Below are 27,303 nucleotides of genomic sequence, written 5' to 3'. Positions count from 1 at the left end.
CTGTTAGTAGATAAGTGTCTATTAGTAATTTTCATGACTTTTGTTGAGCAATACCATATTTTAAAATTATTTTGCCCGAACCTCCCCTTTAATAATGATCATGATTTTTATTTACGGCCTCCATTATAAAGTAGCGTCCATTATTCTTATTAAACCTAGGCTATGTTTACACTAAGTAAAAAAAAAAAAGAAAGAAAGAACAAAGGCATCAGTTTTCTCTTTTTAAAATGATGTCAGTTTTTATCCCATTTTAACTGACCTCAATGCAGTGCACTGAAGTCAATGGAATGACTTATCAAATTAGTCAAAATAATAATCATGACAATTATTCATGGATGTCTTTTGCAAAGAGCAGACATGATTTTTTAGTTGTTCACACAGTTTTTTTTTTTCCAGCATCCATTCACCATCTTTACTAATAAATTCAATGGACTTTTCAATTAAAGACACGCCTAAAGGGCAATCGGTCCACCTAAACTAGAGTAATGTTCCAGTGGCCATCATTGTAATGATGGGCGACAAAAAGTGAAATGATGAACATCATTCAAAAAAGAAAAAAAAACTGAACAAAAAGATGTCATGTGAACAATTGTATTAGTAAGTCTGACCCATTGGCGGGATTTATCAATCTGTCCACCGACCCAAACTGCAAAAGTCACAAAAAAGTGTACAAGGGGAAGAGAAAGAGGGACACGGATGCATATAGACACATACCATATTTATCAGCTGAAATCTATGCCAGCTCTGATCCTCTAGATTTTCTTGAGGACCTATGAGCTTCTCAGGTGCACCAGGACACTGTAGAGGCATGCAGCTCTAGATAAAATCACGGTCTGTGCACTGGCAGGGGAAAACTTAAGAAGAGCAGGGGAGACATTGTGTATTTAAGAATACCTGGGGTAAAATTTTAGTTGGACAAATTTAGTTCAAAGTATGTGAGCTGAGCTTTGGACTAAGACTTGATCTAAACGTATCTGCATGAGCATTGTTTGCTGTTTCTGATGTCAAGAACATCCACATTTACTTTATGGAGTTATTTTACTGGTTTAACTTAAAGGGAGTTTCATTACATCACAGTAACAAGTCACTAACTAGAGAAGCCACAACGGAAGAACTTCTATATGTTTTTTTAGACTTTTTACTAGTAGTCGTTTCTTGTTCATTCCTGTGGCTAGAGGCTGTTATTTCCCTTAAGAACAATAGTTTGTGCTTTTAATTAAGGTTAAATTTATGGTTATAATTTGCTGGATATAGATATAATCCAGATTCCTCAAGAGGCGAGCCAGCATTATTCTATATCAGCTTCTAGTTTTTCATTCGTGTAGATTTTCATACATTTTGTATTTCTTTTGCTCCTTTGCCTTGTCTTTGTCATAGTCATTATTCTGAATAGTTGTACTATTACTACTACTTTTCTGCTTTATCATGTTTCTCTTATGATTCTGCACAACATTCAGAAATTGTATAATTGCATAGCATCCTAGAAATATTGCATCATTTCCCCTGTATTTGTTTTAATGTTATTCTGCTAAATGGAACATTGTGAGTGTATTATTCTTGCTGTTCTGTATTTACTGGTTATTTGAATGGAAAATCTTTAGATTTCAATGAAAGCTTCTGTAGGCCGGAGAAGAAGCACTGTGCTTTTAAAATTCCAAACGTCATTCCCCTCTGCTACCCAGAAATGCTTGAATTGAATGTTATACCAAACAATGAGGGTCTGTATGTGTACTTATAATGTGTATTAATGTCAGCATAAAAACAAGCTAAATATATCAATGCACTCAATGTATTTATAATGCAGAATACACAGCTAGCGCTGTTCACTTGGTACATAGATGGTTACTGAACTGTTTAAAGTAAAATCTATTCGCTGCAAATTACAATGAGCTGAGCCATAGGCCACATTGTGGCTCAGTGGTTAGCAATGCTACCTTGGAGAGCTGGTATTTTAAGTATAACCTCTCCAGAGAGCTTGTAGGCTCTCCCTATATTTGTATGTGTTTACTGTGGTTTCCATCCATGCCTTAAAACATAAATGTTAGACTGACCATAAATATTAGCTAATGGGGGAAAATGCATCTGACCGACAGTTACTTCTTCTACGCCCCTGCCATACCTATGTATGCTCTCCTAGGCCAAAGATAATTCTGAATGGGGAGAATAGAATAAGACTTGTCCAGACCCATCTGGTCATGGCTTACCTCCGTTAAGAACAAAAGGATTACATATGTTCAACTGCCAAAAGTCTCTATTCTGGGTTGGTGTAGCTGAAATTTGGCTAAAATTAATAGATATGATCAGTATATTTATGCCGGCACCTTTAATGTCTGCTGCCAAACGTATATTAAACAACAATATGATACAATATAACAGTGTAATCTGTCCTGCTCTGCATTAGGGTGTGTGAACACTGTGGAAAATAGGCAGAAACCCCAGCCGCAGACTCCGCTCAGAATTCTGCCTGCCTCAGTGTCTTAATGTTAAGTATAGGGAGCCTTCACTCTACGCGACTCATCGTTAAAAGAATTAACATGTCAATTCTTTCAGCGGAGAGCCGCGGAGAGGGAAGGCGCCCTATACTTAACATTAAGACACTGAGACAGGCAAAATTTCAAGCAGAGTCTGCGGCTGGGATTCCGCTTGGGATTTCCGCCTATGTTCCTCAGTGTACACTCACCCTTACACAGAAAATCCATTCATTTAAATTTGCAGTTTGTAAAGCTTCCTCTCTAGTGTTGAGCATACTTGCCGAACCATTCGGATATGGAAAACTTCCCCAAATCCGAACATTCAACATTTGACACCCGATCTATGGCTTTATCCATGTTTTCCAGGGCTCCCTAGGGTGGCATCCAATATCTCCATATCTCTAGTTGCCAGGAGTTAAATGCAGAACGTTCGGGTTTGGAGAATATTGCCAACACCAAAAAGTTTGGCAAGTCAACTCAACATTATTCCTTTCACCTGTGGTGGCATTAATTGAACACTTGGGGGGAGATTTATCAAAGGGTATAAAATTTAGACTGGTGCAAACCTCCCACAGCAACCAATCACAGCTCAGCTTTCCTTTCAGCACTGCCTAAAGCTGAGCTGTGATTGGTTGCTGTGGGTAGTTTGCACCAGTCTAAATTTTACACCCTTTGATAAATCTCCCCCTTGGGGTTTGTGGGGGGGATTTATTAAGCAGCATGTAAGAGGCAAAAAGAGGGTGAGGCAGTAAGCACAGTCACAAGCCAGGGGCATGGCCTCTGAGTGCACCATATTTGTTTCAATTTATCCTGCCATGCTAGGGTAAGTTTGCTAGTGAAATTGGCGCTGGCATAGATTTCACTGATAGAGCATGGGGAGCATTAATGCACCTGGATTTATGAAGAGGCATGTGATGGTCTTGATAAGTATCCCCCCTACCCTGTAGTGTTGTCTCTATACAGATTATGGCTATGTTCACACTACGTATATGTCCGGCCGCATATTTTTCACGGCCGGACATATATACGTGTTAAACTCCGGCCGGGATTTACGCAAGTTGCGGCCGGCTACGTGAACCTACGCCCGTAATCTACGTAGCGATCTGACAGCGGTCTTTTACTTGTATATCTTCGGCTAGCCCTGGACACCCCACAGAACCTTTTGGATCGGCAAATCAAAGTGTAAAAATGAAGAAATCACCACTCCGTACAGGACCGCATGTTACGCTACGGGCGTAAGTTACAGCATTTCCGTCCCGAAACAATGGTCTGGTTCATATTTTATGCGCCGCATATGATTCGGGCGTAAGTTCTTACGTAGTGTGAACTGTGCAGTCGTAGATCCTATACTTTCCATTGTACGCAAACTACATAAATCTCCGGCCGCTTATTCATGGAGCGTGCTACGGCCGGAAACTTACGTAGTGTGAACATAGCCTAAAGCTGATCTCTGGAAGATACCCCTTGTAGTGTGTGTAGTGTAACTGTTAGGCCCCGTTCCCACTGAGGAAAGGTAGCGGATTTCCGCAACGGAATTGTCCGCCGCGGAATGCCGTTAGCCTCCCGTTTATAATGGGAGTCTATGAGAGGCGCGCGCTCCTGCCCTGTCCGCGCTGAAGAATGAACATGTTCATTCTTCAGCGCGTACAGAGCAGGAGCGCGTGCCTCCCATAGACTCCCATTATGAGCGGGAGGCTAATGGCATTCCGCGGCGGACAATTCCGTTGCGGAATTCCGCTACCTTTCCTCAGTGGGAACCCACATTAACATTGCAAATCGAACTCAAGCTATACCATTACTTGTTCATTGAGCCTTATTTTACTGTTTTTGCAGAATGTAGAACATAATATAAACTATTTTACATTCATTTTTTTTACTTCCAGAAATGATATAAGCTACAGAGAATATCCTATAGAATATATGACTCCTTATATTTCCTGTTACAGTTAGTTATTTCTTTACATGGCCCAGGAATACTCAAGATAAATACATAAAATCACAGCAGGCAGCATTTGCTGAACTTGTATAATTGCTAAGTAGGAACAGTTTGTTGTTTTTGGCAATCACTTGAGCACTGACCGCCTGTAGCCGACATACTGTGGGTCATGGCCTTTAATCCAATGGATCTGAATTAATGAATTGTCACTGATTCTTAATAATTTTGATTATTTATTTTCTTAAGAATATAAACAGAATATCTTTATTTTCTTTAGAGGATGCATATTTGGTAGCTGTATAACAAATTATATAGTTTTAGTCAAAAACACTTATTTCTAAGTCTTATTTCTAAGGGGAGCCCAGGGGGAGCCTTCAAGGGGAGCCCAGGCAGCCAAATGACGTCCTTTATTTTACATTTAAAATGACATGTCTTTTTAAAAGGAGCTGAAAAAAATGTTGTGTGAACATAGCCTAAGGCAGCTGTATATGGTAGACCAAATATGTTGTTGGCCATGTTTGTGGCTCTTTCCACTTAAAGAAGCAATTTAGCAAAATTTTTGGACATTTGAAGCATTTTTCTTGCTGTTTCATCATATGTCAGCTGCAGTTATACTGATCCTAGCTGGGTCATGTGCATTTGTAAGTAAATGACATGCTTCCCTATGTAAACAGGAGACCAGTTTCTTCTGAGTTACTATGCTAACTTTGCATTTAATCACCCATCAAATCCATCCAGGTGACTACTCAGTTCCATTGATGTGAATAAAGCCAAGTTGTAATACCACACCCAACTAAAAATAATAATACATTAACATAGGACAATTTTCTATGCATGATAAGGCTATGTTCTCACACAGTATAACAATGGCTGTTGTTTAACTGCACAAACACGGACTGGTGTTTTCATGTTCCGGCTGCTGTCAGAGCTCTGACAGCCGCAAGAACATTTATTTTCATGCAGTCTCCTGTTTTCATTGAAAACAGCGGCTGTTCTTTTCAAAAGAAATACATTGTGTGAACATAGCCTTATACAGTATATCTCTAAATAGCCATCACAGTTGCCAAATAACAAGGGTATACAAGAGGTAAATATTAGGGAAGAGCGAACCGAACCGTAAGGAACCAGATTTGTTATGAACTTTGAGAAAGTCCGTAACGAATATGGTTAAAATAACACCAACAAATAAAATCACAGAATAGACAAGTCCAAGACATCTTTGGAAAGTGATGCAAACACCTCTGGAATGCATCTGGGAAAGCAGGGAATCAGTATGGAGGATAGCAATCCCCGGCAATAATGCCGATTCCTCTAATGGTTAATATTTAATAATAAAACACATTTTCATTCTAATAAAGCTATGTTCGTTGTTCAATAGCTTAATTAAAACAAATCAATTCTTTTGCAATTAAATATACTGTTAATAAATAAATAAATGTATATATATATATATATATTATATATATACAGTATATTTAATTGCAAAATAATTGATTTGTTTTAATTAAGCTATTGAACAACGAACATAGCTTTATTAGAATGAAAATGTGTTTTATTAATTAATTAATTAAATATTAAGTATTACAGAAATCGTCTCTATTGCCGGCATTTAATAATAGCCGACAATAGAGTTCAATGTAATACTTAATTATTAATACTTTAATTAAAACAGCAAATGTTTCTTCTAATTATGCTTTCACAATATCAACATTAGAAGAAACATTTTGATTTATATGTCCGCTCAGCTGATTGGCTGAGTGGACATATAAAAAGCAGATCCCCGACACAGCTCAGTGTGCCGGGGACCGGCAAATAGAACACATCAAGACATCAGAGGGTGTGTATAAATCTCTCCCCCTCCCCTCCCCTGCACTGCACCCATCCCAGCAAGGAAGGGGGGTCACGTAACCCCTTCCTTGCTGGGATGGGTGCAGTCTGACATCAGTCTGGCCCCCGAGGGGTTAATTGGGGACCCTTACTTAACCCCCTGGGGGCCAGATTGTTCAGTATGGCACCCAAAAGGTTAAAGGGGATGCAATGCATCCTCCCTTAACCCCTTGGGTGCCAGACTGTAGGCAGTGATCTGTAAAGATGCTGCATACTGTAAGGAGCACAACACCGCTCACAATGATGGGTGTTGTGCTCCTGTTTGTGTGTTTTTTGTGTGTTTCTCCCTTTTTGTTTATCAGATATCGGTATCCTGTGGTTTACGGTGGATTCGATGGACTACGGCGATGACCAGCGGTTGTTTAGATTTTTTTTTATAAAATGGTCAACGAGGGGTGTGGGGGCGTTTTTATTTGAATAAAAAATATTTTTCACTTGTGTCTTGTCTTTATTTCTTTATTATATAGACTTAGTAGTGGAAGCCGTCTAATAGATGGAATCCATTACTAAGTTGGGGCCTAGTGTTAGCCAGTATAAAATGGCTAACACTAACCCCCCCCATTATTACCCCAGTACCCAATGCCACCAGGGGTACTGGGAAGAGCCGGGTGCCAGTGGTCCCGGAGCGTCAAAATTGGCGCTCCTGGACTAGGCGGTAGCAGGCTGGTATTATTAAGGCTGGGGAGGGCCAAAAACAAAATGCCCTTCCCACACTGTTGTTACTAGGCTGCTGTTGCTGGGTTTTTAACCCGGCTGGTTATGAAAATAGGGGGGGGCCCTATGCGTTTTTTTAAATTATTTATTTATTTAAAAAAAAAAAAAAGCAAGCGCATGGGGTCCCCCCTATTTTCATAACCAGCCGGGTTAAAAACCAAGCAACAGCAGCCTAGTAACACCAGGGTGGGAAGGGCCACTTGTTTAGGCCCTCCCCAGCCTTAATATTACCAGCCTGCTGCTGCCCAGTCCAGGAGCGCCAATTTTGACGCTCCGGGACCACTGGCACCCGGCTCTTCCCAGTTCCCCTGGTGGCATTGGGTACTGGGGTAATAATGGGGGTGTTAGTGTTAGCGATTTTGTACTGGCTAACACTAGGCCCTGACTTAGTAATGGATTCCGTGTATTAGACGGCTTCCACTACTAAGTCTATATAGTAAAGAAATAAAGACAAGACACAAGTGAAAACTATTTTTTATTCAAATAAAAACACCCCCACCCCCCTTGTTGATCATTTTATTTTATTTTTTAAATTCATCATTGCCGTATTCTACAGAATCTGCCGTAATCCACAGGATACCGATATCTGAAAAACAAAAAGGGAAAAACACAAAAAAACACACAAACAGGAGCACAACACCCATCATTGTGAGTGGTTTTGTACACCTTACAGTGTACAGCATCTTTACAGATCGCATGTATTGCATCCCCCTTAACCTTTTGGGTGCCATACTGAACAATCTGGCCCCAGGGGGTTAAGTAAGGGACCCCACTTAACCCCTTGGGGGCCAGACTGATGTCAGACTGCACCAATCCCAACAAGGAAGGGGTTAATTTACACCCCTTCCTTGCTGGGATGGGTGCAGTGCAGGGGAGGGGGAGAGCTTTATACTCACTTTCCGATGTCTTGATGTGTTCTATTCGTCGGTCTCCGGCACACTGAACTGTGTCGGGGATCGGCTCTTTATATGTCCGCTCAGCCAATCAGCGGACATTAAAATCAAAATTTTTCTTCTAATGTTGCTATTGTGATAGCATAATTAGAAAAAACATTTGCTGTTTTAATTAAAGTATTAATAATAAAGTATTACAACGAACGCTATTGTCGGCTATTATTAAATGCCGGCAATAGAGATTTCGGCAATTTCTGTAATAATTAATATTTAATTAATAAAAAACATTTTTGTTCTAATAAAGCTATGTTTGTTGTTCAATAGCTTAATTAAAACAAATCAATTATTTTGCAATTAAATATACTGTAAATAAATATATATATATATATATATATACATTTACATTTATTTATTTATTTTTTTATTAACAGTATATTTAATTGCAAAAGAATTGATTTGTTTTATTTATGCTATTGAACAACGAAAATAGCTTTTTTAGAACAAAACGTTGTTTTATTAATTAAATATTAACTATTAGAGGAGTCGACATTATTGCCGGCAAATTTTTTTTCACTATTTTGCACTTCGATTTTTTTCCACTTTTTTCATTGTAATAGCAACTGCAAATAAACAAAACTATACTCTATCAGACTTCCACTATTGTGGCTGCAATTATTCAGCCGTTATTGCAAGGTTCATTTTAGGTTTGGTACGTACGAATCCGAATTTCAGGAAAAATCGGGGGGTCGAATCCGAACCGAACTTTTCAAAAGTTTGCTCATCCCTACCAAATATTATTGACGTACTGTTAGTCAACAATCCCAGTACACCATGACTGATACTACCAATAATACTAATATGAAAGCAACTATACCTCCACACCATGACCACTGCCATTATCATTACATAGGAACTAACACCATCGTACTGTCACTGAACAAAATCCACTATAAAAACAGAAATTTAACTAATAATGTCAGTATACACAAGACAGTGACTGGATAATACCACTATACTGTCATTGAAAAAAATCCACTAAAGACCAATATTGTTACTAAGTGTGACCATAGAGGTAGATCCAGCTCTACACAGGTTCTATCGTCCTCATAAGTAATTATAGTGCAGGTACATCCAGTGACTCACAGGGGCATCTTCTATGCAGGAATTGCAGATGAGGTTTTTTTGTAGGTGCTTTTTTTTTCTTCACCATCTGGCTTTGACCATCATAAAAACTTTTCCTGATGACAACTTGTCTCTGCAGAATCTGCTAAATAATATTTTATGCTCCTTGCTTCAGCATCATCCTCATCTCTACACAAATCCTCATCTGTATTTCTTCACATAGTAACAGTACCCCTTCTGTGCCCCCATATAAGCAGTTATGCGCAATACGTGCCTCCAAATAGTAGTCAGGCAGCTCTGTGCTCCAATATATTAGACAAGCCCACAAATAATATAGGTCGTCTCTGCGTCCCCCTTCTGTGCCCCTATTTGATATTAGCTCCCTATGTGCTTTCATATATTTTAGGACTCCTCTATGGCCCCATATAATATAGGCCCTCTCTGTGCCTCCTTAAAGGATAGGTCTTCTCTGTGCATCCATATGGTAGTTACACCCCTCTGTTTCCTGCGGCCACAAGATTTACTAACAGGGAGGGAGCCAGTGGCTCCTGATCTTTCAGTCATGAGGGGGCCCTAAGCAGTTCTTGAGGCCTAAGCAGGTCTGGGGGCACCAAGCACCGGCCCTCTGTAGTGGCTAAGCAAATAGTTTGCCGGCCATCCGAACTATTCTCTTAGCCACTGCAGGAGGCAAGGGCACCCTAACTGTCAGGAATTATGTACTTTGTACACCCGGACAGGTCACTCATCCCAAAGGCCTGCCCTGATACACATAGCTATATTACAGTTGCACAGGGCAGTATAGATAGAGCCAAAGATTACATCTGATCATATCTTTGTGAGATAAGGAATGCCTTTCTTTATGCCATTTATAATACTACTGTGTTTTTTATGTACATGTAGCAGCAAGGCCTATGGGCCTCAAGCACTTAGACCTGGGTGCAACTCCATTCTATAGCTATGCTCCAGGTGTTCTACTTTGGGGGACATAGCTGTCAAATCATGTAAGGTAAGCATTAAAAAAAAAAAAAAAAGACAAAGACAAAACAGGATTAAAATTTGTATGCACGCACCTGGGATTTTCTGCATTTTCTATTTTAGATGGTAGATGTTTGTTTCTCATGAGCCATGCTGATAACGACACAATGCCTGACACAAATATTCAGAAAAGCAGCAATGCTCAGCCTGAGTATGCAAAAATACATCAATATGAGATTCTATAAACTGAAAATCCTTATTCAGCATCAGCCGCATAAGGAGTACAGTTATAGCCACATACTTCAAGCCGTCTGTGTACTTTATCAAAGAGGAGCCATGCAAAGTGTAGACACATCACAAATACCACCTGCTATGCAGAGAGAAAAGTAAATAGCAAATGTGTCCTAATATACTAAAATCTGGCAATAAGAATATGTCTGTCTTCACACATTGTAAAAAAAAAAAAGAAAAGACAGCCAGCTTTTCTATTTAAAGGGGTTATCCAGCGCTACAAAAACATGGCCACTTTCCCCCTACTGTTGTCTCCAGTTTGGATGGGGTTTTGAAACTCAGTTTCATTGAAGTAAATGGAGCTTAATTCCAAACTGCACCTGAACTGGAGACCACAGTAGGAGGGGAAAGTGGCCATGTTTTTGTAAAGCTGGATAACCCCTTTAAAAAGACATCTGTCATTGCCGCAATTTAATTGACTTCAATGCAAGGACATTATTTTTTAGTTGTTCAAACACAGTTCTGTTTTCACCGTCCTTTCATCATTTTTACTAATAAATTCAAGGGACTTTTCAATGAAAGACACACCCAAAGGGCAATTAGTCCACCTAAACTAGAATAATGTACCAGCAGACGTAACTGCACTGACAAGCGGCCAAACAGAGAAATGACGGACGTCATTTTAAACCACAAAATGATGGACGTTATTTTAAATAGAGTGGAGAAAACGTTGTGTAAACATAGCCTTTGTCTAATTGTGACTGGCCCTACAAGAAAACTTATATATTGTGTACTGCTCTTAAAAAGGGTTGACAATGGGAAAAGTGAAATTAATCTGATTGCTGTGGTTCTCACTCCTGGGCCTCACTGTTCATGGGAATGGGGATCTCATGTCCTGTATTTGGCTGGAATGCATTCGAGCATTAGTGCCACCTCTCTACTCAACATCTGTGGGACTTATAGGAGGTAGAAGAACATCGGGTGTGCACTCAACTATCTTTCTCTATCTCCCTGCAGCACTCATAATCGACTACCACTGCATTCAAATGGGGTCATAGGACCCGTGTTCCCATGAATTCTACGAATTCCAGGATCAGGACCGGTCACCTATTACCTATCCTGTGGATAGGTGATAAGAGTCAAATGCTGAACAACTTTTTTTAATGAACAGATAGCCCACATTATGTGAGCTTGTCAAATCTCACAAATTTTGGGGGAATAAGGTTAAAATCAATTAATAAAGGGATTGTATAATAAAGATTGGGTCACGTGGAATCATTCTCTTTTAGTCAGAACATAGGGCCACTCTCTGAGATCTTTAAGGTGGACTTGAGCTCTATCTTGCATTCTACGAATCACCACCATTTCTTTAGTAAAATCAGTAAACCTGAGCTGCGGGAAGCAATATATGTGATGGCAAGCATATTGCTGCTGTTGTCTCGTTCTGAAGCGAGGTTGTCTCATAAACATAGATTATAAACTTGATGGAGTGAACTTGGTATTTCAAGAGTGTTATTCCCCCCACCCCCTTTTTTTTCTCTAAATCAGTAGACATTTTTGATCAGTATTTCAAGCCTGATGTATGTCCTAAAATGTATCTGCTGTTTTTGCTTGACAAACAGACGTCTTTTAAGCTTGAAAATATTACCAAAAATCAGTATGTAGTCAGTATTTGTAGGAGTGATCCCGAAAATTGACCTGTGCAAAAGGACCACAGAACAGGGAAACAGTCAGTTGTCTTCACATGATAGGGTTCTCTGAAGCTCTGTAAACAACTGCTGATCACAAGAATCAGCACCCATCTTCTAAAGCCTGTCAGCCCATGGAATAGGGTCCTTAGAAACATACAGACAAAGTCACCATGTGCTTAACCAGGGGAGCCAGTTGGTGTTTAGGTAGATGTTAGGTATCTCATGAGCTGGGTACTTGATTAATACTTGAAACTTGTAGGCTAGATAGTGAAAAATAAATACTGACACCTGGTGGCAGGAGTGAAAACTATGTAATTCAGTACAAAAGTATACAAACACACAGTACTGTCTACTGACTGACTGCAAGTGCTATATAAAAGCAGTGGACACCCTGGACACCCGTTCTGGGACACTGCAAACATATCTTGCTTCTGTCAGACATCTACTTCCTTACTGAAAAACCACGTCGCATTTGTACGTGTGTATGGCCAGTTGAGTTTTTGGCCTAAAGCTTAGTTATCCCATGGGTTTGGACAACTTAAGGGTCTATCAAATCAATTAATATCAAATAGATGACAGAATGCTGTTTCTCAAAAGTGTCCTAATATCCGCTTAACATTACATACTTTTTGCATACACTTTAGAGTAGAAAACATATCTTGATATAGATAAAGAGTGTGAAGCCTCCTGATAATTCTATGATATTTAGAAAGCAGAGCAAGATCCTGGCTTGGTTCTCCGCCATTTGTCACACTTGTTTATTTTTTTTACGGCTGTCATCATACATCGTAGGACATAGGCTTATGGGAAGGCAAAGTTTATTGTTGCTGTTGCCAAACTGCATTGTATTGAATGAGGTTGTCGTAACCCTGATGAGGGTGGTAGAAAGGATAATTTCATAGGACCTAATTAATTTCAGACATTAGACATTTGTGTAGAAAGAAATATTACTAATGACTTCAGGGATGACACTCGGCTTGCATTTCCACACAAGCTCTAGATCTTTCTTTCTGCAGCAAAGCATACCAGACAGCTCATCAAATTGATAGATCATGTGACAGCAAATGAGTGCTATAAACTTCCCCATTACTTGGAGTGATAGAGATTCCCATCCGCAGTAGCTTTAGCTGCAAAATATATCTCTATACTGTGTGTTCTTCCTAGCACAGGGTTTCAGCCAAATAACCTTAAGCTGCTTATACAAAGTTCTATGCTTGATCTCCAAAAGTTGTTTAATGCCAGTTTTATATAGCAAAGAAAGTACATTACAGTCACGAAATTCCGCTTCATAATTATAAATGGTGTGGAAGGTAAAGTTTCAAAGGAAATTTCAGCTATGTTCACACTGAAATCCTTTATGGTTGATTTAATTTCTCAGGAGACCATTTACAATCCAACTTCTTCATTGATCACTTAAAGGAAGGCCGGGTGTATAATGTATACATTTGTACTGGTGTGTAATAGCCTTTCATTGCAACAAAGATGTTTTTTGTTTCTTAAAGTATTGATCCGCCAAGAGAGTTTTTCTACGTAAACAGAGCAAAACAAGGGAAGCATTTATGAGTTGTTCCTGAAGGCTGTAGCCGCGTACAGTACGGCAGCTCGATAAATAGAGCTGGTATATCATTCCTTTTATTCATGAAAGGAAATTGGTTTTAGCTTATACTGTAATTTGCAAAAAAATGGCAACTGTGAAAAGAGCTTGGTCCAATTTAACCCATCTGTCTAAGACTAGACTAGCACAGTAATAATGACATTTATACAAAATAGGAATGATTACGAGAAAGCTGTTGGGAATAGGCAACATTCTCCAACATACAGTATTTCAGATATTTTTACCATTTTTAGATATAGCCTCCTATGAATACTAATTTGTAAAGTACTCAAAAAGGAATAAAAGTTGCACTTTAAATGTCACGCTCATTACTACAGGCTGCTTATGATATATTAAACAAGAGCATTTATTTAGCAATTAACTACATTTGGAATGTGGCAGCAATTTGTGACTATAAATCAAAAAATGAACAAGTTTGTACGTCAGGAAACATTTCCATGTTTGGTTTTACCAATAAGAATAAATAATAAATAACTTTTGGTTCAACTCCTTTGGGATACTGAGAAAGGTCAATGGATGTTTACCTTAGCAACTTAAAAGCAAATGTACCATCAGGTACATTCGCCTTAAGTATTGCCTATGTATAGAACTGCGCAGGTGCAGGGAAGCGCAGTAACCTTTTTTAACAGCGGCCTGGTTCTTGTCTACGGTACCATTCTTTTCAAGGACACTGGGCCGGGGCTGAAGCACTGGAATGCTAGAAGAATTAATTGAGTGCTGACCGCGCAGTCATGGTGCATTCTTGGTGACAATTTCCTGAGATTCTTATGGTCTATAAGGCTCCCTGCAGCTGGACCTCCACTAATCAGCATGTTATACCCAATCAGGTGGACTTTTGGAGATAAGTTTTGGAGATGGTAATACCCCTTTATTGTAGCCATATAGATAGTTAATAATCATCTGATTGCTAACCCAGACCTATACAAGACATTTTAGGATGTATTGACTATCATCTATATTGGCCATGGTTGATCTATGACACTGGTTAAAAGACGATAGATGTTTCTAGAACACCCTAAGTACTTTGTTTCCTAAAGGATTATTTGTGGATAAAAGATCTTTCTTTAATGAATTACTAACACACAGGGCCGTATTTACCACTAGGCACCAGGGGGGCAGCACCAGGGAGCAGGGGGAAGAAAACAACTTTTTTTTTTTTAATCTCCCACCTCCTGTTCAGACTTGCCAGTAAATTCTGGTGTCTTTTTGAGGTGGGTGGGGGGGGTGGAGGTAAGGCATGGTCAGGTCTGGTGTGGCGGTGTTGTTCAGGTCTGGTATGGCTGTGACGCCTGGAGCTATTACCTACCAATCTGCCAATTCTGTGGTGAGAATACCTTCAGACAATTTGCAGATGGCTCTAATCACTGTTTCAATGTGGAAATTTATGTTTTAAGCAGTTAAAACCCATGAAAAACGTGAATCAGACAATGTTTCTCCATGTAGAGAAATGCATGTGGCCGAAACCACTCTCCCCCACCGCTCCCCAAGATGGGGCATCTTCAGGTTTAGTGTCTAGGGCAGCAGCAGCTGTTAATACGGCCCTGTTAACACAGATGACTTCTTTACAGAAAATGGCATTGTTAGGCAAAAGTTTGCAATTAAAGGGGTACTCCTTGCAAAGAAAATAAGAAACTTCCTATTCTCACGTAACCACAGTCCCTTGGGGGTCACCCTGTCATGTCTTTGGGTCCCCCACTGAGTACCCTGGCCGCCACTTCTGAGTTTTGTCTCATTAGTTACAGCCCACTCAGACAATTACAGACTGAAGTGGGACAGACATCCATATGGCATTTAACTATTGGATGCCAAAAAATTTGTGTTTTTTTGCATATGTTCAGGGGATATGCACCGGCATTCCTTTTATTTAACTGTTTAAAGGGATTGTTGACTTTTCTTTTCAGTATAGAGCATTGGTTCTGTTTTAACATTTAACATTTCAATTTATGCTGTTTTACTCCCTGGTTGGTTGCCTGATTCATAGACTAAGAGTTTAAACCCATTTTCTACAAACTGTTGCTTTCTTCACCTGGTTATATGGGAAGGGTCTCAGCACTGAGATATTAACCAATTTTAATTCTTGTCTGTGTGATACATGACTATAAGTCATTGCTTATGTTATGTCAGAGTCAGTAATGGAAGATTTTATATTTGTTTCTAGGTGGATCTCCTTCGTCCTACAAAGGTCACTGGAATTATTACGCAAGGAGCTAAAGACTTTGGCCATGTACAGTTTGTAGGCTCCTACAAGCTTGCTTTCAGTAATAATGGTGAACACTGGGCTGTGTATCAAGATGAAAAACAAAGAAAAGACAAGGTAATATAAGGATACAGGTAGATACTGTAGATATCGTGATTTGTTGCCTTGTAAATTAATTTTGTGCGTACAGTGTGTCATGCATTGCAGCTGTAAATCTGTCAGCTACTAGTCTACTGAGTGAACCTGACCAAAAAAAGAACAGATGGTGTAACAAAAAGGCACAGTTAGGAAAATAGTTTTAAAAAAGCAGAATTAGTAGAAAACTTTGCTCAGGGATAGCAATGGAAACAGAGCTTTCAGAATGCATTATCAACTGTGTAATGGTAACAGCCCATGGCATCATGGACTGGGAGCATGATAGTATGGCAGTAGAGAATCTATTAATATACTTATAGAAAGTATGTAGAATATATTACATAGTATGAACCCAATGTATTATGTCTTTTAAGTGTGGATTACTTTAATTGACACCAGAAAGTGTTTGAGTTTTTATTATACAGTAATAATGTCATCTATCCACCGATAGTAAAGATAAGCAAAACTAAATTCCCGAACTGAGATTCGTTCTGAACTTTGCAAAAAATTTAATTTGTGAACTAACAGTACGCTCTATAGTGTGCAGTGGGGAGTTCTGAAGCGGGCGCGCACGGATGCACCCGCATCAGAACTCAGCGGCGCTAGAAATCATCCGGCCGGTACTGCCGGGATGATCTTTTCTAAGATTGTCCGTTCCGTGACCGGTTGGGTCACGGAAAGGGCGGTCTCTTACAGAGCATAAACATAGCCATATACAGGAAAGCACAGTCAGCCTGTCATTCTACTCATGTACAAAGACCAGAACACACACACTTTAAGGCTATGTTCACACTGCGTATGATTCCGTCCCTAGTGCGAACCGCGAATATACGCACGTAGTTTTGAGGTTGATGCATTGAAAGTATACGATATACGCCCGCACAATGCACACTACATATGAGCTTACGGCCAGATCGTATATGGCGCCGTGAAAAATGAACAAGACCATTGTTTGAGGACGGAAATGTTGAAGCTCACGGCCGTGGATTTCCATGCGGTCCAGTATGAACTACTAATTTCAGCCAAATTGAACTTGATTTTTCGACCCAAAAGGTTCTGTGTGGTTTACGGGGCTGGGCGAAGATTTCCAAGTAAATGACCTGCTTCAGATCGCTTCGAAACAAGCTAGGGAAGCATAATTGTACTACGGGCGTATGTTCGCAGTTCGTACGCATCCGGCCGCATTTCTATTTTTCCCATGCCCATAGTTTCAGCCGCACATGTATGGCGGCGTACGAAATGCGGCCGGACGCATACGGAGTGTGAACATAGCCTAAGGCTGGGTTCACACTACGTATATTTTAGTCAGTATTGTGGTCCTCATATTGCAACCAAAACCAGGAGTGGATTAAAAACACAGAAAGGATCTGTTCACACAATGTTGAAATTGAGTGGATGGCCGCCATATAACAGTAAATAACTGCCATTATTTCAATATAACAGCCGTTGTTTTAAAATAACAGCAAATATTTGCCATTAAATGGTGGCCATCCACTCAATTTCAACATTGTGTGAACAGATCCTTTCTGTGTTGTTAATCCACTCCTGGTTTTGGTTGCAATATGAGGACCACAATACTGACTGAAATATACGTAGTGTGAACCCAGCCTTCAGTATTTAAAGAAAGAGAGAGTGACATAAAGATAATTAGAGTCAGGGAGAAAAAAGAGTTAAGTCACATCCTAATTACTTGAATCCAACCATCTATGGCAGTATTATGCCTGTGATTGTACGACAGTGATCAATCACTATCGCTTGGATTCAACCATCATGTTACATTCTCAGTACTTTTCATCAAACCATGTCTGGCATCATAACTGATCAGGTTACATCTTTGTGCATTTATTAAAACCATTTCTGGCAGCGTAATACCCATTATTGCATGTCAGTAATCATCTGTTGTCGCTATATTTATTATTTATATTTATATTTTTATATTTATTATTGGGTTCTGCAGCTCCATCTTGTATCTACAAACTGCGCTTTTTTTTTTCATTCTTATGCATTTACTATACATTATACACCACATGCTGCTTGCTATACTGTACAATAACTTATAATATGATATATCCAGCTTTCTAAATGTTTGTTTTACATGTTATTCAGAATTTAAAAAAATCATTATTTTTGGGGTGTGGAACCATTTGTCTTCATCTTAATGATTGTTTATGGGAAAATTTGCTTTGGTTTAAGAGTGATTTAGATAACGAGCACAGTCCCGGAACGAATTATACTCGTAATCCAAGGCACCACTGTATATGGTAATTCATAAGACAGTCAAAATATGTTTTATCCTAAGAAAACTTCTTCAAGCATGCTGGGTCTAAGGTTCATTCATTGCTAGTAGTACTCCTCAAATAAATGTCTTCATAGACAAACATTTGCAATAGTAGTCCTAAGAAAGAGATTAAATTCACAATGCCGTCTAGCAGAACCTTCACTTTTCTTTATTAACAGCGTAGGTCAGAGATAGAGACATTGAGAGTTTGCGAGTGCAGTGATCTCTTTTTAAGGAGGTGTATTTTAACATGCCTAAACCTTTTGTTCTTTTGGGAGATAAGCCACTGGTAAATGTGTCCGGTAGTGGCTTATCACATCTCCTCCCATTTAACTAGTGTATATGTATGGGGATTAGCTTCCAGCTCAATAATCAATGGGGCAACAGCAATATAATATGCATCATTAGCTTTACTGAGGAAAAGGACTAAATTGAGTTTCAAAAATAAGTATACAGCTCTATAGAATATGTTGGTGCCATATCAACAACTCAACAACAGGAAATTAATAAATAATGAAAAATAACTCTGAAGTCTTTACTGCACCTATGGATATGGTTTACATGAACCCCCACCCACTCCTCCTCCCCAGCCCACTGTCCTGCTTTTTTTAAGCCAAATAAGTAGCCCGATAAAGATTCTGATTTATGACCTGTCCTATATCGCCTGCATTAATGTTTATAAATGTCTGTATTCCTGCATTGGAAGAATCAAGGCTTATCTCCATTTGTTACGACAGCTCTGTTCTTAATGTGCAACTAAAGCAGCAAACAACAATTCTATTCCAGAAAAAAACGAACAGATGTATAGGATGTGGCTATAGAATAAAGCATAGCATAAAAATAACATAAAGCAAAGCAAATCTCAATTCGGAGTGCACCGAGCTGACAGTAAGCAGGAAAACATAAGATGCAGATTACTAATATTGCATCTATTTGTTTCTATAACGGTGGTTCAATATATATAAGAAGGGCGATAACAGAAAGACGATTAAGAGTTTCTTAAGAATTCTGCTTTGAAAAGACAAGATAAAAGAATCCAAGAGGAACAAAGCAAAAATGAAGTGATTATGTTTGCATTGACTTTACTTATTGAGGCTTCCAGGTGAAACAAAGTTACTGACTCAATGCGGTATTACGTAAGAGTTAGTGTGTCTCTTAAAAACCTAGCATGGTTATATATAATTGTCACTTAGATGGATTAATGCCATGTAGTCGCCTGTGCTTAGTTACCATATGGTCTTCAAAAATAGAATTAGACATCCTTTGAGAAATATTAACTTCCCAGGCCCATCAGTATGCTTTAAGCCAGATGCTATCTAACTTATTATTGCCTTGAAGATATAGTTCAGAACAGCAACTGTTTCCTACTGGGTATTGTATCATTCATTGTTATGTTTTAAGTGTTGTTGTTTTTTTTTTAAAGAAATTCAGATTTACTTACAAATGTGTTCTTCTGTTTTAAGCAAGATACCATTAAGGAAGAACATAACATTTGCATTTCGAGACACTGTGCTGCGTTCTGCAAATCCCTGTTGCCTGTAAAGTGCAGTCTAGATTTAGTGTTGTTGTGTTAAAATAATTTCAATAAGCATTAGTAAACTAAATGACGTGACAAGGGTTTTCCAGGCTACAGCTGAGTGAGAAGAGAAAGGGTTGTGTAGCTATTTAATGTGAAATAAAGCTTATAGGAAATGCCTGCTTTGGGGAAAAAAATACTATTTATATGCGCTCAGGAGGCAGTAAGATAAAAGCCGCCTTGCTTGTGTACATCAGATGATCAGATGTAATGTGCAAGTGCCTGACACTTAAAGGTACTCTATCACCTCCAACCCACCCTACTCAAACCCCTAAACTAAAGTCACCTGTAAGTAGGATAAAGAATGCTGACTCTCAGTAATCAGTAATTTGTAGCTTTTTACTGCTTTGTTTTTCGCCGCTGTACGCCTACACACTGGGAATGCTGATGCATAGAGAGGACTACTTAAATCAAGAATATAATGGAGAGGACTGCTTAGATCAAGGATATACTGTAATAGAGAGGACTACTTAGCTCCAGAATATAATGGAGAGGACTACTTAGGTCAAGAAGATACTGTAATAGAGAGGACTACTTAGCTCCAGAATGTAATGGAGAGGACTACTTAGCTCCAGAATATAATGGAGAGGACTACTTAGCTCCAGAATATAATTGAGAGCACTACTTAGACTCCTTCATTTGTGGGCTTATAGCAAAGGAATGGAATAACATAGAAAGATAGAAATTTCAGATAAAGAATCAGTGTTGTATCCTCTACTAATGTATAGTCTACTGATCACATAAGGTTAGTGGGTAGAGATGAGCGAACCTCAAGCATGCTCGAGTCGATCCGAACCCGAACTTTTGGCATTTGATTAGTGGTGGCTTCTGAAGTTGGATAAAGCCCTAAGGCTATGTGGAAATCATGGATATAGTCATTGACTGTATCCATGTTTTCCAGACAACCTTAGAGCTTTATCCAAGTTCTGCAGCCCCCGCTAATCAAATACCAAACGTTCGGGTTCGGATCGACTCGAAACCGAACCCGGTTCGCTCATCTCTATTAGTGGGTGCTTTGGAGGTGACAGAGTCCCTTTAAATATTTAGTAACCAAGCAGTGCCATGATAGGTGAAATAAAGCAGAGGTGTAACTTGGGAAAAGTTCAGTTTGGCGCTCTCCACCTCCAACGTACTCACACTTAAGGACCTATGAAGGAACTCTTGGTTGCGACAAAACAAATGTTGGTAAGGTTTGCAAATTGTCAATGGTTTTTGCATTTTTTGTTTGCATTGTGGCCACCTGCATGACCTTCCGTCAGTCTCCTCCATTTTATAGTTCTATATAAATAACATCATTCCACTCTCTTTAGCTTCCTCCAAAATATAGTCACATGTACTGTAAAAAACATCATTCTCTTTCCTTTTGCGACGTCCAATATACAGCCTATATAAATAATATTACTCACCTCCCCTCAGTCTCCTTCAATGTAGAATCCCAGGTAAATAACATCACTACCCTTTCTTCAGCCAATCCCCCCCCCCCACACACATAAAGTCCCATGTAAATAACATTACTTCCCTCCAACATACAGTCCTATGTTAATAACTTACCTACCTTCATTCTTGTCAAACCTTTACCCCTACATCTCTCTCCTCATTTCAACTTTCAGTACCATGTAAATAACATCAACAGTAATGACATCATACAGTACCATGTAAAATATCCTACAACATAACGCTCATCATAACCGCTCAGCCCTATCGAATATACAGTCCGATGTACATATACTGTAATCCCCCCCACCCCACCCCCAGCATGCACATGTTCACAGGTGCACCCCTTGTTCCTGGTCTACGGCATTAGTATACTGTACTATACAGTAGTCCAGGAGACGCTGCGCCTTGACATGGCACCATACTTACCTTACTTCCATTCTAGACATCTATTACTTAAGATTTCCTAAAGATATTTCAAGAGGGATTTTTATTCATACAGTTTATTTATTTATTTACTGAAACTGCAGAAGATAAGGATAGTTGCAGCTTAATGTAAAGGTCATTGCTCAGATGCGGGAAGGCAGCATTCCTACAGTTTGCAGATGTTCTGAAGATCAGAAAGGGCACCTTTAAAACTGTGTGGTTAAATGTCACAATAAATGTCGCTAGCCATGCCCCATATGATCCTACTTGCCGACTAAGTGCCTGTAACTAGTTTTATGTTCAGAGAGTGACCAGACTTTATTTAGTCAGAATATTGATTATATAGGAATTACATGTCCCCAGCTGCAGATAGTATTGTGCATTAGTGCCCTGTGCCGATTCGCGTTTAACCCCCGAGGATGCTGTGATGGTTTTTCTATTTAGGATATTTTGAAATCTCTGAAAAACTTCTAGGTTAAAACCATATTGCATCCAACTCTAATAAGAAGGGCACAGGGTATCCAGTGCTGTTAACATATCTATACTTTTGGAACCCCGATGTTTGTCATATCACTCATCCACATGTTTTAAGTGTACTGGCATGACATGTAAAAATTTAAAACACAGCAAACATTGCCATCACTTTTCGCAGCTTCGGCTGCAGTTCATTTTCACTGCTTCGGCTTTGGTGTAGAGAAACAGATCGCTGATCTCAGGGAGACCAGCCAAACGACAGCACTGCCGGCTGCTAGTGAAAGCGCTCAATGCAGTGAAGTTCTAGGTGCATTGGCTTTGGTGTAGAGCAGAATGACAACTGACATCACTTGCATTTTGTCTCTTTTTTTTTGCTTTTACAAAAGACCAAATGGTCTAGTGGTTGAATTTATCACATAATATTTCATATAGAAAAAAGGCAAATAAAAGAAATAAAGTTAATTGCAAATACGTAGTATATGTCCTCCCCTGCTGATTTACCACTATGTATTTATAATTACAGTGCCCATTTAATAGGATTTCTTCTTTACAATTTTCAGTGCTTAAAGTCTCTCTAAGGGCAGACCGGGGGGGGGGGAGATAGGGGGGAGGGGTAACTTGGGTTTTTTTTTGTATGGGGGTTATTTTTGTAATACATGCTTGTATATGAAAAATTGCATTGATGTAGTAATGATATTGTTTTGTATGGGAAAATGAAAAAATAAATAAAAAGATATTAATATAAAAAAAAGTCATGGTGGTAGTGACTTAAAGTGCTCATACTACACAAAAGTGAACTTAACCTCGAAATTTCTACTCTGGACAGCTATTTAATGTCAATGGAGGCCTCTTAACTCTTCCCTGATGATGATGATAATGATGATGATGATGATGATGATGATGATGATGAAGGAAGGAAATATTGGCATGTTGAATTTGAGCAATCCATGTGTTCTCTTCAGAGATAAGCTGCCGCTAGACTTTCTCTTTTTTTTTTTTTTTTTTTTATTTATTGACAACACAGACACAATCATCTGAGCCAAGGGTATATATGTATGTAAGGGTGTTGGAGCAAATAACTATTGGCTGAACAAGTACTCAGCAAAGCGCTATTAAACGTATATGGGCACTTTTACTATTTTACTATAGATGTTTGGGATCTCTGTTTTACAGCTACAGCAGTCCCATAGATGTGTCTTGGTTTCATTATGAGAGCTGCAGTTTGAACAACTCTTTTCCCAAGCTAAATCTTTTTCATATTAAGTTAATTCAACCTATATCCTCTAATAATTTCTACTTTTATATCCCCAGGTTTTTCAGGGAAATTTCGACAATGACACACACAGAAAGAACGTTATTGATCCACCGATCTATGCAAGATTTATAAGGATCCTACCTTGGTCATGGTATGGCCGAATCACATTAAGAGCTGAGCTTCTAGGTTGCACTGAAGAGGACTGACAGCTTTCATCATCTGACTATTCAACGGAAAAAAGAAAAATCATCATTTGAATATTTCAAAAACTGTGCAAAACCTGAAAGGAAAAATGAATGGATTTTCATTTGAACAAGTGCTCACTTTTTGGTAGGCTGGTAACTGTTTTTGCAAGGTAGTCTGTGCCTGCCCTTAAAATGATCCCACCAGTAAATATCCTTTAAATACTGTCCCTTTGTATTAAAATGTTTTAGTTTTCTTCTACGTTGTTCACACTGGTTGAAATACATTGGGGAGAGAGGCAGCATCATTTAAGTAATTTTTTTTTCCTTTTACATGTCTATATTTTTATGAGCAAAAGAAAATGCAATTGTAGAGATTTTTTGCCTGAGCTAAAGAAATGGCCAACTGGAATTTGTTTTTATATCTACTTTACACCCCTAAACCCGATGCTGCAGAGTAGCAATAAGACGTCTCTGGGATGACTGCATTATCCTAATTGCTTCCCTTGTGCCTATCAAAATATTAATATTTACATCTCCGATTTTAGAAATCCATTTGATTTACACCTGTGAAATTACAAACTTTCAATAACATCTCTTCCTCTTAATTTCACTCCTATTGTGCATGTTCCTGAGGCATGTTATTACTTGTGTTGGATACATTTTCTTCCTCAATGACCTGAATACTAAATGTGTGCAAAGACTGGGATTTCTTTTCTGCATGTCATAAACATAACAATACATCAATATCTCATTCCTTTTTTTCTTTATTACATAGAATGCACTAACGTCCAATATTATTATATTAGCAAATCTCTTCTGAATTTGCCCCAAGGCATTATATTTCTCTGCAAATTCTTTATTTTATGCATAAGAACAGTACTAAAAAGTTTTACTTAGTAAGCAGAATTGCATATGCATACAGTATATATATATTAATAGACAAAAATATATTTAGTTTAATCAGAATTATTTTAGGTGCATAGAGTAGCATGGAGGGCGATAAAACTGACTAGGCTTGTACACATGATACATTTCACCTGTCGATAGGCGTGTCTTCTAGTTTCCGGTTTGTTAAACATAGTCTTTCTACATAACAAAAGCAAAGCAAGTGTATTGTATTAATGACATACAACTCCAACTGTGGACCTAAATATGTGTTTGCGTAGAAGAAAATATTGTTTTTTTTTTTTGTTGGTAACACCAATTGATAAAGAGTGTAAAAATGTGGTGGTACAGTATCTGCTCAACTTGTTCTGGTTACTTGAATTATTGAACAATTTAAGTTACGTGTATACACCCCCATATTCTATTTTAATATAAGTCATTTATTATGCATCAGTTCAGATTTAAAGTGGATTCTAAAATACATTATAAAATACATTACTGTGACAACCCCAGGGACATAGATATAGGAGACGCAAAGGGAAAGTCACACAAAAATCTTGGCCCATCTAATGTCACACCAAACCCTTGGCCAGTCTTATAAATGGTACATAGTACATAGGAGACCCTGGTATAGATTTTGCATTAGGGTTCAGTCGTGTTATGACTTCAGGTTATCAAGTTTACAAAGAATAGATAGCCTGAGAAGTAATGAGTTACACCCAATATAAATTAATACAAAATAATAATAATAATAATAATAATAATAATAATAATAATAATAATAATAATAATAATAATAATAATAATAATAATTAGAATACTATCTCCATTCAGTATTTCTCTTCTGGACTTGGCAAGTTGAAGAATTTAGGGGTTTTAATTCTTCTGAACTGATCTCCCCGATTTAATCCAAGGAAAATTAAAATCATGTGTTCCATATTTTACAAATTTAGTTTTAATTGTGCTACATATCTAATGCCACTAGATGTCAATGTCCTGTCTGTCTGTATAATGTCCTTCAAAAATGTGTATTGTGTATGATGTTGTATTCAACCTTGGTGAACAATATTAAAGAGAAAGTCAAACATAACAATGACCCTTGGTTGTAAAATTGTTATTTAAGAACACTGCCCACACTTTGCACTTTACGACATAGTATTTGTTAAATATTGTGATTTTTTTTTTTTCTCTTTTTCCATTTATTGTACACGTTTGATTATTGCTATGTTTAAGTAATATGCTCACATCCATTGCCCACATGGTTATTCCTAAGGGTGTGCTTCCTTCTCTTTTATTGCATCTGTGTGTGTAAAAGCCTTTAACATTCTCTCAAACAATATGCCTAGTCTTTCCGCCAAAATAAGATAACATTTATGGAGTGTTGCTGCATAGAATGTTTTATTTAGTCTTCTTGGAATTTTAAAGTTTTTACTTTTACTATTAGAGGTTTTGTATATTAATTATTTAAAAAGAATTCAGCAAAATATTTTTTGGGAAGATTCCATTTGCACTTTTGAAAACTATTTGTGTATGCTCAGTGTTGACAAGGAAGACACAACAGTGATAGTATTTGATAATCTTTACGTTCAAGGGATTGTACGGGATTAGAAAACAAATGTGTTCTCTTCCAGAAACAGCGCAGTAGAATTTTGCTGTGTGTGATATTACAGCTCAGACTGTTATCTGTGAATAGGACTGAGCCGCATGGGTTATCCAGGGTTAGAAAAACAATTGCGTTTTTTTTCAAAAATAGTGACATGCTTTTTCTCAGTTTGGGTGTGGTATTGCAGCTCAGTTCCTTTGAAGTAAATAGAGCTAAATTGTAATACCGCACAGAATACATGTGGGGCAGCAGTTTTTAAAATCCTAAAAAAAAATGTCCTTTAAAAAAATTAATGATGTCATAACATATAAAAAGGCAGACTGGGTTACAAACTCAAAAAAGGAAACTTAACTGATCCTTTGCCACTGCCGTTTCATTGCTGCCTGTGTCCCAGCTGATCTTTACTTTATGGATCACTTTCAACAAACAGAAAATACCTACTCAGCCAGTCTGATCAGGAACTTCCTTCATGTAAAAAAGAAAACTAGAAAGTAGAGATCAGTAGGGACCTAGGCACTGTAAGAATGTTAGGAGTGGGGTAAGGTGAGTAATGCTTTTTTATATTATTATTTTTAGAACTCAGTTTGCCCCTCTTTTTTACCCTAATCCTGCCAGCTAGTGTGTTTAACACCACTTATAAACCGGAATATCCCTGTTTCTGGGGAGAAAAAAACAAGACACCTACAGTATGTTACAATTTTTCATTAAACTTCTTTAATATTTAGAGAACATAATTCAGAACGACATTACCAAGTTCCTAAAATTTCAGAGAGTTATTATTAAGCACTCTATCTTGCATTTCTTCCCAAATTTGCTATAGCCATTCACCCAAAGGGCTGGTTGCGAAACCTGGTTCTAGTTTTATGTTGACTTTCTCTTTTGATAAGATTAATTCTGCTTTGAAGACAAAAGGGTACTGTACAACATGCAAATTAAAAAGTGATGGTTAGGGATCTCACTAAGTATCAGATATCAAACACAGTAACCTTTGCAACTTTTCAAACTGTGTAATACTGAAATGTCTTTGTAAATATTAAAATCATGTAGGTTGATGTAAAATCAGTATGACATTGTCTAGTCTTCAAGCCTAAAATAAACTTTTGAAAATGTAGGCCATTTTATATGGTTTCTGTTGTTTTTATTGTTCATTTAATGTAGGCACACAATGGGTTAAATAGTATCATGATTCTTGAATGGTCATTCTCACTTTAAACAGCTTTCCTTTATTTAATAGCTATGTGATAAAATTATTTATAAAACAATTGTTATTTATAAAACACAAAAAATAATTCCTTACCCTAGAAAAATGTATTGGCATAC

General features: G+C 38.1%; 1 protein-coding gene across 1 annotated transcript in view; it reads left to right on the top strand.

Annotated features, from left to right (window-relative positions):
• EDIL3 (EGF like repeats and discoidin domains 3) overlaps positions 1 to 27,089 on the top strand; it is a 485,725-nt gene extending 458,636 nt beyond the window's left edge. The window contains exons 9-10 of the mRNA XM_069962882.1: positions 15,694 to 15,849; positions 23,367 to 27,089. Coding sequence (XP_069818983.1) covers positions 15,694 to 15,849; positions 23,367 to 23,516 — 306 coding nt within the window. The 3' untranslated portion in view covers positions 23,517 to 27,089. The remainder of the gene's footprint in view (positions 1 to 15,693; positions 15,850 to 23,366) is intronic.
• Positions 27,090 to 27,303: the final 214 nt, after the last annotated feature.

Source organism: Dendropsophus ebraccatus, chromosome 3 (assembly GCF_027789765.1).
Source record: "Dendropsophus ebraccatus isolate aDenEbr1 chromosome 3, aDenEbr1.pat, whole genome shotgun sequence".
NCBI classification, from domain to species: Eukaryota; Metazoa; Chordata; class Amphibia; order Anura; family Hylidae; genus Dendropsophus; species Dendropsophus ebraccatus.
Note: the sequence above shows the minus strand (reverse complement) of the source record. Positions and strands in the feature narration are given on the sequence as shown.